This window comes from Mytilus edulis, chromosome 3, assembly GCF_963676685.1.
Source record: "Mytilus edulis chromosome 3, xbMytEdul2.2, whole genome shotgun sequence".
Classification (NCBI taxonomy): domain Eukaryota; kingdom Metazoa; phylum Mollusca; class Bivalvia; order Mytilida; family Mytilidae; genus Mytilus; species Mytilus edulis.
The window spans coordinates 51,568,019-51,586,785 of record NC_092346.1 but is presented as its reverse complement, the minus strand read 5'-3'; the positions used below and the strand labels follow the sequence as shown (position 1 = coordinate 51,586,785).

The 18,767-nt window shown below is 30.1% G+C and overlaps 1 protein-coding gene across 1 annotated transcript; it reads left to right on the top strand.

The window, feature by feature from the left end:
• The first annotated feature begins 2,673 nt into the window (after positions 1–2,673).
• On the top strand, positions 2,674–18,154 carry LOC139516762 (WD repeat and FYVE domain-containing protein 2-like). The gene is made up of 12 exons (XM_071307053.1): positions 2,674–2,858; positions 4,120–4,187; positions 5,158–5,231; positions 7,307–7,361; positions 7,828–7,978; positions 8,690–8,802; positions 9,686–9,812; positions 10,580–10,685; positions 10,927–11,028; positions 12,179–12,309; positions 13,165–13,273; positions 14,587–18,154. Exons 1-12 carry the CDS (start codon positions 2,710–2,712, stop codon positions 14,614–14,616), a joined length of 1,215 nt encoding a protein of 404 aa, XP_071163154.1. The 5' UTR covers positions 2,674–2,709; the 3' UTR covers positions 14,617–18,154.
• The last annotated feature ends 613 nt before the right edge of the window (positions 18,155–18,767 follow it).

The following is an 18,767-nucleotide window of genomic DNA, read 5'->3' as shown; positions in this document are numbered from 1 at the left end:
CTTTACAACACATGTTGAAATAATCTCAGCTTCATCTTATATGAGAGTCTATATGGGGTTTAGAGAACTTAGTTATGAATAATGGCAAAAAAAAATGAAGAGAGAAAAAAATGGCAAAATATTAAAGGATAGAGAATAATCATGTGGTAAATTGAAACGGTGGAATTACAAAGTAAAATAAAAGAATTAATTTAAAAAAGACAATACTGATTACAAAAATAAATGTTGTACAAAATAAAAAAAATCATCTAATTACAGAACACATCTTTTTTCATCGGATACACTTAGAAGGAATTAAACGTCTTATTTTTAAAGATAAAGAAAAATGCCCCAAACAGTTAAAGAAGTTTAGAACCTCCCCATCAAGATGCTCTTATATGATAGGCCTATATCAGTCAGATAAATAGCTTATTTTTTCTATTGATATAGCGAGAGACATAATATATCTATAGATATATGTGTGTGCAGATTCTTGTCTCCGAAAAACACTCCGTATATATATTTAAAGGCACATATTAGCTACGACATATATAAAAAAAATCTAGTAAGAATTGTGTTTGTTCAATCATTACTAAAAGTAAAATAGTGAAATAATAATTCGCCTTGAGCAGCCAATTTGGGGTCAAGCTTGTCAAAATAAGCACATAAACATCACTGGTGAATTATTCACTTGGAAGGGAGTGATTCGGCCTTATTGAACCAGTACTGATATGAGTTAAGCGCCGTTATAGCCGGAGATGGGTTACGTAGCTCAGTATTAAAATGAAAAGAATCAGTGTACAGGCGCGTAGCAACCCGTACGCAAAAACGCAGTTGCGTACACATCGAAAATTTGACAAAAATAAAAATATGATAAATCTAGTTAGAATAAAACTTAAGTAATAGAATTAATTATAAAGTGTTATAAAAATATGTTAATAGTCACTTTGTAACTATATTTCGTTCCGGAAACTAGTTTTCTCTTTACATTTTCGGGACCAGCATCGTGATTGTGCTGCTGATGCAAACAATTAAAATAGCTGAGTCCTCGGGGTTTCAGAATACAATAAGTGCGTCTACTATGCCTCCTTACCCTGAAATATTTTCTGAAGATTTCAAAATGACTGATGAAATAAAACGTGATGTTCTATAATAGGGCAATATTTTTGCAACCTATTCGCCGTTTTTTTTTTACGATCAACGTGTTTTTTACTTGTTTATCTTATGTTCGGTCCTGCAAGATGGGTGCCTCGTCCATTTAATTATACGTGTCTTGAGATTAAAAGTGCTTATTCTCCATGTGCAAAATTTTAAGTCCTTGTTTTCCTTGCTTTGTTAAAATTAAACGATCGTTTTTGGAAGTTGATAAAAAGAACTCAGATTTAGTTTTGAAGTTTTTCCTTGTAGATTTTGGGACTTTAAAAGTATTTATACAAATGTAAAGTTAAAGGTTTCCAAACTATGATGTTATAAACAAGGATTTATACCCGGAAATCTTTAAAATACTTAACATATAATATGCATGTATGTCGGTATGGACGACAACGATAGAACACTCTTTCAGTACCATGAGACGACTAACGAAATACAATGAAATCCATTCCGTTTATCTGGGCTTGTTCTATTGAACATATACCACGAAAAACAAATTTTAACAGACACGGTTTTGGATAACTGGAAAGGAAATGGTCATTGTTTCAGAACTAACTTTGAAAATTAAAAGCTAAAAGAAAGACTGCTTGTTCTCTTATAAAATAAAACAGAGAAATGTGATTCGATTTATTTATGTATTTTCTCAATAAAAAAAAATACCCTTTAAGGCTTAGAAATTTGGATTTTCTCAGTGAATGAATAGTAGGTTGAGACTGATTAGGTAGCAATTAAAATATATGGTGGTGACACTATATATTTTAATTGTTACCTAATATATAAATAAGCACTACCCACTACACATTAGAAGTTTTTTTTCTCTATTTTTTTTTCAAATTTAATTATTTTCAAAAGTTGACTTGTTACTCATGAAAATAAGATTTCTGTGAGGTCATTTTCAGTCCCAGGAAATCGCGAGAATGCAGGATTTTGCACCATTTACTCTAGAGCTTCTGTGGCCCCAGACTCCTCGCCGTATGACTTCTTTCCCCGGCATTGCGTACACATCATTTTGGCCTAGCTACGCCCCTGGTGTAAACATTGAAAGTGAAACCATTTGTTTCACTGAATCGATCAACAAAAAATCATCATTATTCAGGTAAAAACGTTCAAGGTGATAAACATACCTTAAACCTACATTATGAAATCTAATAGACCTAGAAAAACTAATTGCATGTGGTCGTTATCTATTTATAAGTTATGGCAATGGGGTTATATGACCGTTGACAGTCCTCGGGGTCATCTCGATGAGGTACTATAGTATAAACAAAATTATACCGTGACGAAATGTTGATGCATACACTGAAGTTTATAACAAGTCAATTCAGTGTTAATTGTTTATCAAAGTTTACGGAGACATTTTATGATTGGATACTTTGATTCGTTGTAGGATGTTATAGATCAAATATGAGAACTTGGGTCAAGTGAACATGAATTTACAGCCAATGTCTCTTTAAAAAGTTAACCATTTGGATACTGAGGAATTTATGACCGGAAACTTTTCATCGCTGTTTCTAACAAATTTGTTTTTATACTGACAATTCTATAAATAGAATTTAATTGTCACGTGATGATAACAAAATGGCAGCAGAAATAAAGCCATCACAAAATAAGCAAGGAAACACAAGAAAACCTGTTCTAATAAGTAAATTAGAAGGTTTTCAAGATGACGTCAATATGGCAGTTATAATCCCTCGGGAAGACGGAGTTGTCACTGTCAGCGATGATAAGTAAGCTGTGCTCAAAATTTGACAGGTGCCCGTTGTGTACATTGTTCATTATAGCCAATCCAATCCGGAAGCTGTTGCTACCAAGTACAAGCATCGTCACCATTTACGCCTCTTGTTACAAATCTAAATAAACTTGATGCTTTTGCCTTGAATAACACTTATTAAACCTACTGTACCGTGTTCATTTGGTTTTGATAAAAAAAAATAAGGGGTGGGTACTGTTTTCAAAGTTATGCTCATTGATGCTTTTAGCCTTTATGATTGTTTGTATGTCTATATATACAAATGTATCAGTTTTATTAATGTTTGTCACTGTGAGACATAATTGTTCAGTGACATAATAGGTTCGCCATAGGACATTTTAACCACTGTCCTTATTTATTTGATTTTTTGTATGCCTGCACCGTTGGGCAGCGTAGCAAACTTTTACTCTTCTCCCTGCATCCCATAATTGGTTTCTGTTCTCTAACTTTAGTTTGCCTCAACATCATGTTATAAAACTTATACACAATGCCCATGTACACAAAACACAGATCAAGTTTGAGATTTTAGTGGCATCATTTTTACCATTCTCGGGTTATGTCCCTTTACAAATGTAAAAAATGCTGATTTTTGTTTGTTTCTGCTCTCTCATGAACTAATTGAAACCTATAGACAATGCTTAACAGTTCTTGAGTTATGAACCTATATAATGTTAAATTTCTGTAATTTATAAAGAAGTTATGATAAAGATATTTAATGAAAAACAATGAAATTTATGACATCTGACAACCATTGACAAAGTTCCTAACTTGGGATAGGCACTTATCTTAACTATAGTTAAGTTTTATGAAATCTCAACCCTGTCTCCTTAATCTTTACCAGTAGATTGTATGATAGGTACATACAGGAACATACAATAAAAATAAGGAAAGGAAAAGCACTATACAATAAAGCAAAGAGAAATGTTTAAGTCACTACAGGAAGGTTGTGAATGCCAACAAGATTTGCCGTAATCCATTTTATTATCAAACTTTATGGGAAAATTAATCAGGAAGAAATTTTTCTGTTGGTTTAGTTTTTACAGTTTTAATAGACATGTTAAGAGATGCATTGAATCAAAAAGAGACCAAAGCAGAAAGGAAAAGTTTCACTTTTGGCCAAATATGGCCTTGAATTTCGAGTTTGTCATGAATTTTCAGTTTAGATTATTACAATTTCTGGAGAATAATTTTCTGTAGGAAAACTAATAATTTATTCTTAATTTTTTTTTTATCTTCAGGACATTAAGAGTATGGTTAAAAAGAGATACAGGACAGTATTGGCCAAGTATTTGTCACACATTGCCTTGTAAGTTGTATAAAATGAAATATTAGTGTCACTTCAGATTTGACAGGCTTCACCTCTGTATAAATTTGATGTAGCTAACAATGTTCTAGATCTCTTCTAGACTACATTCAGTAGTTAATTCCATCATCCACAATATAGATTAACTAAAACAAATGTGTGTACCAAATAAGAGATACAATGCATGGTGATTGATTGATTGATGACTAATTTTGAATATTTATTCCATAACTTTTGTTGTTCAAATTTGAGAAGGTAAAGGTAAAACTAAAAAAACTAAAAAAATATGAGTTTCCCTTTTTTGGAAGAATGAACAGTTTAAAATCTTTTTAGAAAAAAGGAGATGGGGTATGATGGCCAATGAAATAACTCTCCAAAGGAAACCAAATTACACAGAATTAACAACTTTAGATCACAGTATGTCCTTCAACCATGAGCAAAACCCATACCGCATAGTCAGTTTTAAAAGGCCCAAAAATGGTAAAAGTAAAACAATTCAAACGAGAAATTTAGCAGCCAATAATTGTGTACAAAAACAACTTTAGAAAATTATTTTTGGAAATTTGGCTGACTTTAAAAATCAAAACATGTTACTAAGCGAAAAGTAAGCATTCTTGTATACAAATTTATAATCACTGCATGAATAGGTATGTGTAGATTTTGATTATTGGAAAGCTACAAAAGAAGACTGCCTCTGGCCTTTGTTAGTCTTGTATTATTTTTAATTTTAGTTTCTTGTGTACAATTTGGAGTTTAGTATGGCGTTCATTATCACTGAACTATTATATATATTTGTTTAGTGGCCAGCTGAAGGACACCTCCGGGTGCGGGAATTTCTCGCTGTATTGAAGACCTTTTGGTGACCTTCTGCTGTTGTCTTCTCTATGGTCGTGTTGTTGTCACATTCCCCATTTCCATTCTCAATTTTATTGTTATTTTAAGATAAATGCATAAAATATGATAATTGTTACAGCTGAGGCAGCATCATTAACATACAATGGAGAAACAAGGAGACTATTTGTTGGATTAAATAATGGAACTATTTCAGTAAGTATATGTATCAAATCCTCATATAATGTGCCCATTCAATGTTAAAGTATGTTATTGCGAACCCTATCATAGTTTTCCATAGATTCACCTGCAAGTTACCTGTCCATTTAAACTTTTGTAAGTTCTATTGTCCCATTGAACAAATACAACAGGTATTGTTCTCTGTATAGTTTATTTGATGCGACCTTTAAATTTCTTCCAAGAGAAATCTATCACTCATTGATTAATTTACCTGATTAAAAAAAAATTCTTCCAAATAAATGAAAATACACTTGTAATTGTTCAATATACCCTGGTTGTTGTTTTTTATTCTTCATTCAAAACTGAGGTTTTGTTATGTTTTCATGAAAGGATGTCAATAGTGTATTTATTAGGACAGAAATCAATATAATAGATGCCCAAGGTGTATGAATGTATGTTTTTTGTTTATTTTTCAAATTTTGTAAACCAACTTATTTTCACAAATAGTTATTTATCTCAACTTATTCCTTTTATGTTGATTTCTCAGCTATGTATCTGAATAGATTAATAATTTTCTTGCTGTTTTTATGTAAGGGAAGACCAAAAAGTAACATTTGTACAATGATTTATTTGTACTCTTATTTTATAAAATCACTGTTATTTTACTTTTGACCATACAATTAAGAGCTGCAATATGTGATGCAGTTATAGATGGAATAACGCTGAAAAATCTAAGAACATTTTTAAACACTGTGGATATACTCATTAAAATTATCTCCCCTGGTTATTGTTGAGTCTGACTGTTCATGTATTATGTAGTTCTTTTGATTCATACAAAGTGCAAATTTTGCATTGGATACATTATTTACACATTACATCAATTTAGATAAAAAAATATTTTAAGAATTACATGATTAATTTGATTTAAAAAAACGCTTTAATTTTGCATCTTTAATAATTTTGAAATCTTGAAAATGACTTTGAAATTTATTTTGCAAACTAACTTAACTAAATAATAGCAATGCACACTTGGCTGAGATTCATTTTACTATCATAAATACTGAATAAAATTGAGAATGGAAATGGGGAATGTGTCAAAGAGACAACAACCCGACCAAATAAAAAACAAAAAACAACAGCAGAGGGTCACCAACAGGTCTTCAATGTAGCGAGAAATTCCCGCACCTGGAGGCGTCCCTTGTATGAACAAACTAATCCCCACTTAGACAAGCTTACCCTCCTGTAGGTTATAAGGTTAATTATACAAAAGTTTGATCAGAAATCAACTTTTAATTTTTGAATCAGTGTTTATATTGAAACTATTAAAAATGTATTATTGATATTGAATAAATACAATGCCACATGCAGTTTTGCAGGAGTTCTTATTTATTATTTGTACATGTATATTTATCATTGACAGTTCAATTTTTTGTTCAGGTAAAATAATCAATGAGTGATAGATTTCTCTTGGAAGAAATTTAAAGGTCCCATCAAATAAACTATACAGAGAACAATACCTGTTGTATTTGTTCAATGGGACAATAGAACTTACAAAAGTTTAAATGGACAGGTAACTTGCAGGTGAATCTATGGAAAACTATGATAGGGTTTGCAATAAGATTAGGATGAGTAACAAATTGTCTCAAAGCATTTGATATTATGATGCACATTTCACAAAAGCATAATTTATAGTACTTTCAATGATGTTTCACAAAAAACTTAGCTATTTGCATTTTATTTTCTGTGTTTTTAATATCTTCATATGTAGAAATGCCATATTTTGAACCTTAAATGATTCAGTTCATAATCTACTAACACATGCATGTAAATAGTTACTTGAAATAGGTAAAGCTCCCATCAAAAGCAGTCTGATATGTGAGCAGCACTTTAACTGATTTCTTCCATAGCTCATGTTTGAGTAAGAGGAAACATATATCAAGTGAAAATACCCCATCCCTTTAAGTCTTTAGTCCTATATCAAATGAAACATTACCTGGTAAATTTTGCCATTGAATTGAGATAGAAAATAACTGCAAACAATCATTGGGCAGTAACATATGTGTGTATGTTAAAAGAATTGAAATGAAATACATTTATTTTATTTTTTTCAGGAATTCCTTTTATCAGAAGACTATAACAAAATTACACAAATGAGAGATTATCTAGGTAACTATTATAGAATTATTATTTGCAAATGGTCTTGACAAAAACTGGAAAAAAAAACATTTCATTCACTTCAGGAAAGTAGAAGTGAACAATTCCAACCATCCATCATTTGTCTATGCACTTTAAAAAAAGTCAAGAACTATGACACAAAATTTATTAAGGACTTAACCACCAATTGAAAAAAGCACACAAAAATTCATTAAAAACTCAATAATATAAATTGAAAAAAAAGTAGATAAATTAAGTACTTCCCTGTTAAAGAGTTGAAGAGTCTCATTATTTTATTGACTGAATTTAAATAGTGGAAACTAGGTTGATAAACAGGAAATATCTACTAGCCATTAGAATGATAGAATAAAAGTCAGGTATCAGTATGATAGAAGAAACTTAAGTTAGAACCAAAAGAAAAATTAATACAAATAAGATCAGTTGTATTTATTAAGCTTTTCTATTGTTTTTTTTTCAGCACATCAAGCTAGAGTAAATTGTGTAAGATTTTCTCTAAACTGTGAATGGGTGCTAAGTTGTAGTCGAGATAAATATTTCCAGTGGCATTGTTCAGAGACTGGTAGACGATTAGGTGGATACCAAGTATCAGCATGGTGCCTTTGTGTAGAGTATCCTTTGAACAATTCTAATTTTAAAAGTTCAAAATGTTCATTCAACTAGAATATTGGTTGTCATCAATTTCATGATATTGTTAAAGATACCTATAGTATTTCATCATTGGTAATAGAAATGTAGTTGGTATTTGAATAACATAAACTGATAATATTTGCAATTATAATGAGAGACATCTAGATCAGAAATAACTCAAAGAAAATATGAAGAATCAATTTATACCAGCATTATTTTCAGGATTTTTTTTTACTTATGAAAGTTGTATAAATAGTTTGCTTGCCAAAATTAGTTAGCTTATAGTATATAACCATTGAACAGTAGTAGGAGTAATAGAACAAATTTATTATAGCTGACTATCATTATGGGATTTGCTCATTGTTGAAGACTGTACGGTGACCTATAGTTGTTAATGTCTGTGTCATTTTGGTCTTTTGTGGATAGTTGTCTCATTGGCAATCATACCACATCTTCTTTTTTACATTACATCAGATTTTTTGTTTACAATTTGACTGATCAGATTTTCTTGTAGAAATTAAAGCTAAATAGACTTTTGTATAAGATGTTTATTCTTTTCAATAGAAAGAAAACAATGTATCAAAGAACAAATACATTCATCACTAAATATTTTCATACAGAGTTCTCAATGTATAGGAACTTCTCAGATCTTAAATATTTTTTTATCAAAAATTCCTTAACAAATATTGCAGATTTGATGAACAATCAAAATATGCTTTTGTTGGAGATTATTCTGGGCAGATATCAGTGTTAAAAATTTCAAATACAAATTTTGATTTAATAGTGACATTAAAGGGTCATTCAGGTATGTTTAATATTTATTTCATTCAACCAACCATCAACGTTTAACAGTATAACCATAGCAAAGATCAAAATCATTCACATTCTTACACTATACTATTTTAAATATATTTGTATGTATATTAACATTTTCATTTTAAAAATATAACTTCTTCCAAATTTCATTTTAAAAATTCGTTCAGATGATGCATTTTGATCAGATATGATCATTATGATATTTTGTTTAAGAAATAATTGATGCAAGCTAAACTTTATTGTAGTTTTTACATGGGTAGGCATTATATTCGTGATTATTTTTGCCCAAGGGATAGTGAAGGCTAAAATAAGAATATAATGCCTACCCATGTTAAAACTACAATAAAGTATTGCTTGCATCAATTATTTCGATTCTGATTAGGACAATTAAGGTAATATCTATGTCCAATGTATATAAGTGTACAGCGTTTGTGTAAGCTCTTCTATGAACCTCCCTTTTTTGTTTGTAAAAAAGCAAATGACTGGCAATGTGATTTTTCAGAGGGAGGAGTTTGAACAGCCAGCATGAACAGCTGTCATATCTAGGTCGAATATGTCAATTTCCATTTGCAACACATTACAGTCATAATAAATGAATTAGTAACAAGATGTCCATCATTTAAGAGTTTGGAAGTGTTTTAAGTTAATGAAATATATTAAATGCATGCAAATTTGATAAAATTCATTATGCCGCAGTAATCAATATACAGTAACACATGTGCAAACAAATTTTGTTGGATATAGAGAATGGGTTTATTCACAAAGCGAAAGAAGCACCTCATAATAGAATCTTGTGTTATTTCTGTTTCATCATATATAATATAAAATGTTTGATGGCCCAACATATGAATGTTATTTATATCCATTAACAGGTAGTGTTAGGAGTTTATCATGGGACATCAATAGAAGCTGGTTATTCTCTGGAAGTTTTGATCAGTCTGCTATAGTTTGGGATATAGGGGGAAGAAGAGGTACAGCTTTTGAATTACAAGGTCACAGGTAGGTTTATTGTTTAGGCTTAAGGTTTTAAGAACAATAATACATACATATGATACATATAAGAAAAAAAAGGAGATGTGGTACGATTGAAAGGAGACAAGTATCCATTAGAGATCCAAAAGATGAGGATGTTAACATTTATACGGGACTGTATGGCCTTCAATAATGAGCTTTGTATTTTTTGGACCAAATAATAAACACATTACATTTAAGAATCTTCAATTATGGACAAGGTTGTACATCTTATGGCAAGTTCTTAATACCCCTAATACAAACCGTGAAGGATTCAGGAGGGAAGGCAAAGATCTAATATCAAAAACAATTTCTAAGAAGAAAAAACACTAAAAAAGTTACAAACCCTGTGGGAATACCTGAATTATGACATGCACTTAAAATATTTATGAATGTGTGAGTACCTTTTTAATAACAAATGATAAAGTTTTGTCAAAGAGACAACATCAACACGACCAAAGAGCATAAAACAGCCCAAGCTCACCAATGGGTTTTCAACTCAGCAAGAAAAATCCCTCACCAATGGGTTTTCAACTCAGAAAGAAAAATCCCTCACCAGAGGCGGGGTTCAGCTGGCCCCTAAAAAGAATGTGTACTAGTTATTTAGTATTTTTTCATTTCAGAGTTTCATTTTTAATAACAAATGATAATGGTAGTATTGACTTGCATTGATATGGCTGATGTTTGAATCTCATGACTTGAGGACAGGGTATAAAAGAAATCTTTTAGTATATCTGTATATTTGATTATTTCAGGGATAAAGTATTAGGTTTGGCGTATGCAGCAGGCTGTAAACAATTACTGACTGGTTCAGATGATTGTATATTAGGGATATGGAATATGGAAGCTGAGAGACAAGAGGTTAGTTTCATAAGGCCTTCTAAAGAGATAACAAACTTTACGTGAACCTAACACATACCTGCCAACATTTTAAAATGCCCAACCAAAGAGCAGAAAAAAGCTGAAGGCCACAATGGGTCTTCAACACAGCGAGAAATTCAACGTCTGGAGGAGTGCTTATGTTGGCCCCTAAACAAAAATATGTACTTGTTCATATGCATATTGTATTTTGTTGCTGTATATCATTATTTTTCACTTTCAGACTCCAGGATGGGAAGAGAGTGATATTTGTCAAAAATGTGAATCACCATTCTTTTGGAATGTTAGACGAATTTGGGAGAGTAAAACAATGGGTGTACGACAGGTAGGATTTCAGTCTTAACAAGACATATAGAATGAATAAAATACCTTATAGAGTGTTATTTTCGGGGGGGGGGGGGTAAAATCTAATGATTTTCATTGAATAAGAAGGTATACGAAATATTTTGGCGGATTCAAAACTTTTATCAATATTTTGGCAATTTTGTTCTATCAACAAAAATAAGAGAAAATTTGCACCCCACAAAAAATAACCCGCTATACAGTAGTCTTAAAGGCTTAACACTTTCACTCCTGAATTTTTGTTTTTTTGTGGGATTCCCTATTTATTTGCACAAGCTGTTTGTCTGACAGTAATTAATTCATTATGTGCTACAGCAAAAACAATCTCGTCAGCCTTCTTATGTGTTGAAAATGAACTGTAGTACTTAAAATTTGTCAGTCTATTTCCATTGAATTTGTAATATTTCAGAGTCATATCTATACCTAGTCCCAACTATGACAGTCGATGGCCAATTTTTCTATTGAGGAGTTTTTTTGTTCCTATGGTACTTAAGGGGTAGGGGCATTCAGTTTTCTGATCTGTGCATATGTCTATGTTCTTCTGTTAGTTTAAACATATTTCATTTGTTTAAATATGTAAAAGGGATCATCTGATGACACACAAGATAATCAAACTTATGCAGTCTTCTAAGTTTTTGGTTAATGTAGTTTTAAAACCATGTGCTGTGTGCAAATGTTGGTTATAATGAAAACTTTTTAAATTATATACATGTACCAAATTTACAGTTTTGACCCCAATGTTATGATGCACTGAATATAGAAATATGATATTGTGAAATTACCACATTCTCAGGTTAAATTTGAGGTTGAGGTCATATCTCCTTGAAAACTTAATATACTTTTTCGTTATAAGGCAACTTTTAAAATTTTATTTCAATTTAAGATTTTGACCCAGGTTTGACTTTTCACATAAAAGTGTGAGCAGGGCATTGTGTCCTACAGTGCTATTGATATATATTCTTGTTTTTCCTTAAAGGAATCAGATAATCTTCATATTTTAGTAATTAATTGGTAAATCTAGGATGAAGCTAAATACATGAACTTTTCCTATTCTTAATGATATGTGACAAATTGGTGTAGAATATATTAATGAAATTGAAACATTTGTGAAAAGTATTGTTTTTCTATTACAGCATCATTGTAGAAAATGTGGCAAAGCTGTTTGTAATAAATGTAGTGAAAAGAAATCCAGACTACCAATTTTAGGTTTTGAGTATGATGTACGGGTTTGTGAAGAATGTTTTGCCAGCATATCACCGGAAGAGTAAGTTATTGTAGGAATTATACTGTAAATTCAGAAATTATGGCATGCATTTAGTGTTGAGATTTTGTAATTTTAGACTAAAATACGATATCTATTTTTATGATATTGAGAAAAATACTGCCAAATTCAATAAAAAATTTGAAATGTGAGTTTAAATTATTGTGGTTATAACCCTGCTGCATATTTTCTTAATAGTAAAAACATTGCAATAATTTCTGAATTAACAGTACTATAGTAATCACATAGAAACACACATCACCATCATAACTGGTATTCATATATGCTCTAAAATATATGGATATTTGTACAAAAGATAGATAAATTTGCTGAGTGGAAATGATATTTTACATTTAGAAGAGGGTTCTAATATTAAAAATGAACTGTTTTTTTTTTACTACTGTAAGTTGTTCTAACATCAATCATTTGTTGTTTAAAAAATTTAAAGAATAAAAAAACAAGTATAAATGTAGTTTACTAATTTGAAAGCTTGTAAGTTTAAGTCATATTTCTTATTTTACTGCTTGAGATCATATTTAACTAGTCTTCTTCAAAATTGCACTTCCACATCCCAGCTGGTGTAAAAACAGAAGGAGTACTTTATTATGTTATTATGTTACAAATAAACTTTGAAATACATGTATTTAATTCTTGTTTTTTAAAACCATCTATTTTTTTTCTTTGATTTACTTCAAATTACAGATTCACAAGCCTATTGAGTTTTGCACACACATGTTTAAAAGTAATGCATCAAATACATATTCAAACAGAACAATTGTCTTATCATCAAAGTTCTTTATTATTCCTTATTTTAAGATCTTACTATTATATATTGATTGACATGATTGTATGTTATAGGAAAGCCCCACTAGCAACATTTCATGACATGAAGCATCCTATACAGTATATGTACTTAGAGGAAACAAGAAAAAGACTTCTTACTGTAGGAAAAGATAGAGTTGTCAAGGTAAGTTGTCATGGAAATGTTGTGATTGATTAATTGAAAAGTTTTGGTCACGTGTTCCATGCCATTTATCTATTTTTAAAACAGTTATGATCCTTGGAACTATAAATTATATAGAAAAGTGTATTGTAAGCAAACTCATTCCAAAATTCTTGTACCTTATAGGGGGTTATTTTCGCAGGTGTAAAATTTTGCAATTTTCATTAAATAAGCTATGCGAAATATTTTGGCGGATTCAAAATTATAATCAATACCTTTAAATGTGCACTTTTGAATTGGCGGAATTTATTTTGGTGATTTGATTCTACAAGCAAAAATAAGCATCAATGTATACCCCATGAAAATAACCCGCTATACTTTATAAAGAACTGATATCAAAGGTTTATATCAGCAAAGTTTGGAGTGAGTTAAAAATCAGCACTGATCAATTATTTGTTACAGGAATTATGGCACTTTGAAATGTAATTTATATTATACGTTGTATTTGCCATTGTCTTTGAAATGTCCAGACATACTAATTTTACAGGAGTTATTGGTCCTGAGAACTAGAATTATTACAGAAAATACTATTGTTAGCGATCGCACACCTACATTTCTTATAAGATACTTACCTTTAAAAAAAATATTTAAAAATTGAAAAAATATTTTAAAATGTTTTTTGAAAATATTGCTCTTGAACAGATTAAATATGTAAAATGCAATGGACATCGCAGCACTGTTCTTTTGTTGAAAATGGCTGAATTGGATACATTGTTAAAGTTGCATTATTGCTATTTTACGAAATTTTGCCTTGATCTTGCTGACCGATAATTTTCTTTCTCGGCGGAGTCCAATGATATGAAAATAGTCGCTAGAAACTAAGGACGCACCTGCCCCTTGTCATGAAATTAACAACGTCGTCATAGGTAAAAGAGGGATAAACAGATAATCATTGGTCATCTCAACAATTCTTTTCTCGCTTTCGCTGTACCGGCTCAAGCAGGAAAGTCAATGTCTTTTAGATGATCCACGATAATCTATAATTATTGCAAGTTTGAAATATTCTTCACTAAGTTCTAAAAAAACACCAAGGTAAATTTGATGCTGTGAGTGCTCTTTGTGGTTTTAAAATTCATGAGAATCACTTGACCCTTAATGATAACTAAATTTTTTGAAAGCCTATATAATAAAATGATGGGCTTATTGCACATCATAAAAGTTGAAGTGATAATTCTGAATGTTAAAAATCATCTGATAGTTAATCAGTTGATTAAAGGTGATGTTATGATAATATCACTAGCTGAATCACAAATATTCAATAATGTTTCTTTTTACAGATATGGGATGTAAGTCAAGTCCTGCATTGAAGATTGCTGTATTAGAATGTAGAAACAAACACAGAACAAAAACCTTATTTTGATGTAATCATGTGACCATGACTTGTTGTCATGTGACTTAAACCAATACTGTAGACATATAAAAGATAAATAAACCCTCCATATAATAATGCTGAGGGACAATCGTTTTATTTTGCTGGAAATCCTCATTATAACTTGCTCACTTATGAAACAACCAGACAACTGCTGAGAGTTAAGTAAGAGTTGACAGCGGAAACTGTTTATTTGTTAACTTTTTTTCTTGCAAATATATGATTTATGGCATTCAGTGTAAAAGATCTTGCTGCTACCATTTGCTAATATAAGTCAGATCAACATCTGAAGTCCATATAAATATGTAATCTTTGTGCTACTTCAGATTTTGAAAGGTGGTGACATTTTAAGGGAATATGAAAAATGCAACCGGATGAAAATATAAATTGGATCTTTTAATTTTTAATATTTAATTTCATTTAAAGTGTTATCACAGTAGATAAAACTTGCATTTTTCGCAGTTGTTAGTTATCACTATTAAATGCCAATATTAATTTGTGAATCAATAGAACATGTAGTAGCAATCCAAATAATGAAGAATTTTTTTTTTGTTATATATCATTTTGCTCAATTTGACATTGACCCTCTTTGTGTGCTTCGAAACTTTTATTTCTTTGCATAATTAGGGAGTAGACCAAAGTGGTGGGACCAATTTATTTGTTTATTAGCTTCATCAAAATTAGTTAGAGGTGATTTAAAGAGTAGAAATAACAATGTAGGAATGATTTATAATTTTAAAAAATATGGACACTGGCTATTGAATAATGAATAAGAGACCCTCAATCCGATTCGCTCAAAGTTCAAAAGGAAATAAGGCTTTTTTCTATAGGATATATATAGCATGTTGCTGAAAGTTATATTCAAAAGGTCTATCTCTAGTAATAGTGAAACATGTTAAAAATCCAGGAATTAATCTAGTCATGTTGTATAAAATCATTTCAGAACCTAAAGCATTCTGGGTAATATTTTTAAAGGCATACACTGAAAAATTGTAATTGGCTTACAATTTCAGAAAAAAAGGATGTATTTGGCAACTATTGTAGCATTTGTTTTAATCTTTTATTTGTTGGAACAGTGAAATTACCCATAGTGCTTTATAGTTTGAAAAAGGTGATTTTTATTAATAGCGTAGATTCATCATTATGGAGTAGATAGTTATCATTTCAAAGCTTTGTTTTACTCATTAAGGAGACTCTGGTAGTTAATTGTGTTAGTGAATGTAGTTATTATTTAAGCATTATTTTGTTTGATTTTAAAATCTAGGAAGAATGTTTTGCTTTGTATTTTTTTACATGCTTTTTTGGTGCAGTATAGTTTCATTATTATTTTTAAGAAAAAAAGTTATGAGATTATGAATTTCATTACAATTGCTAGTGTACTGTGTAAGACTGTAAATAGATACAAATGTTGGACAATATTAGATAGTAGTGTAATGTGTGCCATTGTTGAAATGAGATTTAAGTATGAAAGTAAAGTTCAACAAATTTTATTGAAATGCTTACTTTATAATGTATTTTCTGCAAATGTTTAAAAAATTAGTTTGATATGGCATCAAAATATTTTTTGTTAAGCTTTTCCTTAGGTTACAAAGTTTTGTGAACATGTTTTTTTATAAACTAACATTTGTTTTATTTTGTCTATATAAAACTTTTTGCCCAGATACAGTTTAATATAGTATGATATTTGATTAATTATGACACAAATATAATAAAGTACTTTGTTTTCCAATAAAAAATCTCTGCAGTATGTTGTTTTAAGTTGAAGAAACAAACTTGCATGAGCAAACTTCAAATTTTCTGTACAATACTATAAATTTATAAATTTTTTACTATTTTAGTCATTGCTACTTGCATACAATAATACAATCATATATAATTTTGGCAAAACCTATCCTGTTGCAATAATAAAAAGTCAATAAAGTTGTATTTATAGTATTTTAATGTGAAAAATCCAAAATCTGAATGAAAGATCGGTTATGAAGGTTTTACTGTAAATTACATATTGTAAAGTTTTGTAATGTTTGCTTCGCTGCCTTTTGTCTATTTATCTGTGATATGTGTATTATTCTGTGTAAAAACTATGTAATATTAATGTGTTTTCAAGTTTCTGAATAACTATTGTACTAAAACCACAGTATTTAATCATTCTATAATTCATAAAACTAATATTAAATTGCTGATTAATATTGTGAGGAATTCATTCATTAATTGTTGTTTCAGTAAATATATATATTCTGTCACCCTTGTCATACGTGGGAGGCTTATTTTTGTCCATTCTGTCCCTCCTTCACAAAAGTTTTATAGTGTAAATTCTTCTATAATAATAGGAATTGAATGAAACACAGCAGAGTTCTTTGTCCTGTATACAGCTGTGGGCCTCATGTTGAATGATAATGTTTTTGTTCTGTCTGAATGTCCATAACAAATTTTTAAAAGTCAGTCAAGTTTGGCAATAATTTTGATCACAAGTATTATAATGTGAATTAACTACAGACTCAAAAGGAATTATACAGCCTATGTCTATATGTCTTTAAATACTTGCAGACCGAGCATTGATTTATTCCATTAAACTTTGAAAAAAAAATGATGAACTCATGTCAAACTTTAAATGAAGTTGCAGAAACGCATTATGTATAGGATGAAATTCACTGAATGCTCTTGAGGTGTTGTTTGTAGATAAAAATGCATTTAATTTTTTGCTAATTCATATTTTTAATAGGTAATTTCCAATATGATATATTCACAATAGAATATGGATTTTTCTCATTAGAAAATGCCACATTGTATTATAAATCAGATGCATTTTTGTAAACATGAAATTCTTTCTTTTACATGTTTTTTTCCAGCAGATTATTTTTCCCCATTTTATGTTAAACTAGTACATGTATAAGAATTTTGGTAATATTTTTAAATATGAAGAATTTGTAACGCATGAGATCAATATATAATGTAAACTACTTAATTTTGTGAAATTCATTTACACAACTCTACTGAGTAGAAAAATATTGCAAATATAAATGGTTGGAAACATGGGATTCTATAGACCATCTTTTATATGAATACATAAAAAATGTCAGAAATTTAGGAAAGTAAACACTATCGGCAAGAAAGGGCTTATTATGACAAATTATTAGTGAAAATAAGTTGGTTTACAGTATAGACTCTACTATTAAAACATTCTAGTATTTATATGCATTTTTTTTTTGTGCTCTAGAGTTTGAACTTAAATTCATCATTTTGTGATAAGATAGTAAAAACAGGAACTGATTGCAGATGGTTAAATGTTCAATAAGTAAAAGATAATCTGTTCTGTATGTGTTTACAAACTGCCAAAAACATCGCTTTTATGGTAAAAATGAAAACTTAAAAAAACAAATATCTTGTACTGTAAAATATAAAGTCTACATAATTGTTTGTATTGTTTTATTGTTGATTGATGTAATGTCCATAGGGCAATAAAAAAATTCACCGGAAAATTGTTTTGTTGTTCATCCTATTCATGAATGAGGACAATATTGTCAATTATTTTTGTTAAGGCTTTTCTTCAAAGGCTTTTCACACACATGCTGTTTATTTAAGCTGGTTCACAAATCAGATTGATTTATGTTATCAGTTTTCATAATAAATTGATATGTTAAAACTCATCAAAGATACCAGGCTTAAAACTTTTTGGTATTCGACACAATCCTATCACAGGGCAAAGGTATTTCTCAATCTAAGCAATACAGAAAAAAAGTTATGCACCAAACAAAAATCAGACAATACTTCACTATCAAAGTCAAAGTGACCTGACTTAGATATTTGAGGCACCACATCCCATAACACATCAATATGCCAATTTGGTCAACATAGGTTTTATAGTACAAAAATAATATAAGCTGGACATGTATTGGACAATGATTTTTATACGACCGCAAAAATTGAAAATTTTTTGGTCGTATATTGGTATGACGTTTGTGTCGTTGTCGTCCGAAGACATTTGGTTTTCCCACTATAACTTTAGTATAAGTAAATAGAAATCTATGAAATTTAAAGACAAGGTTTATCACCATAAAAGGAAGGTTGGGATTGATTTTGGGAGTTTTGGTC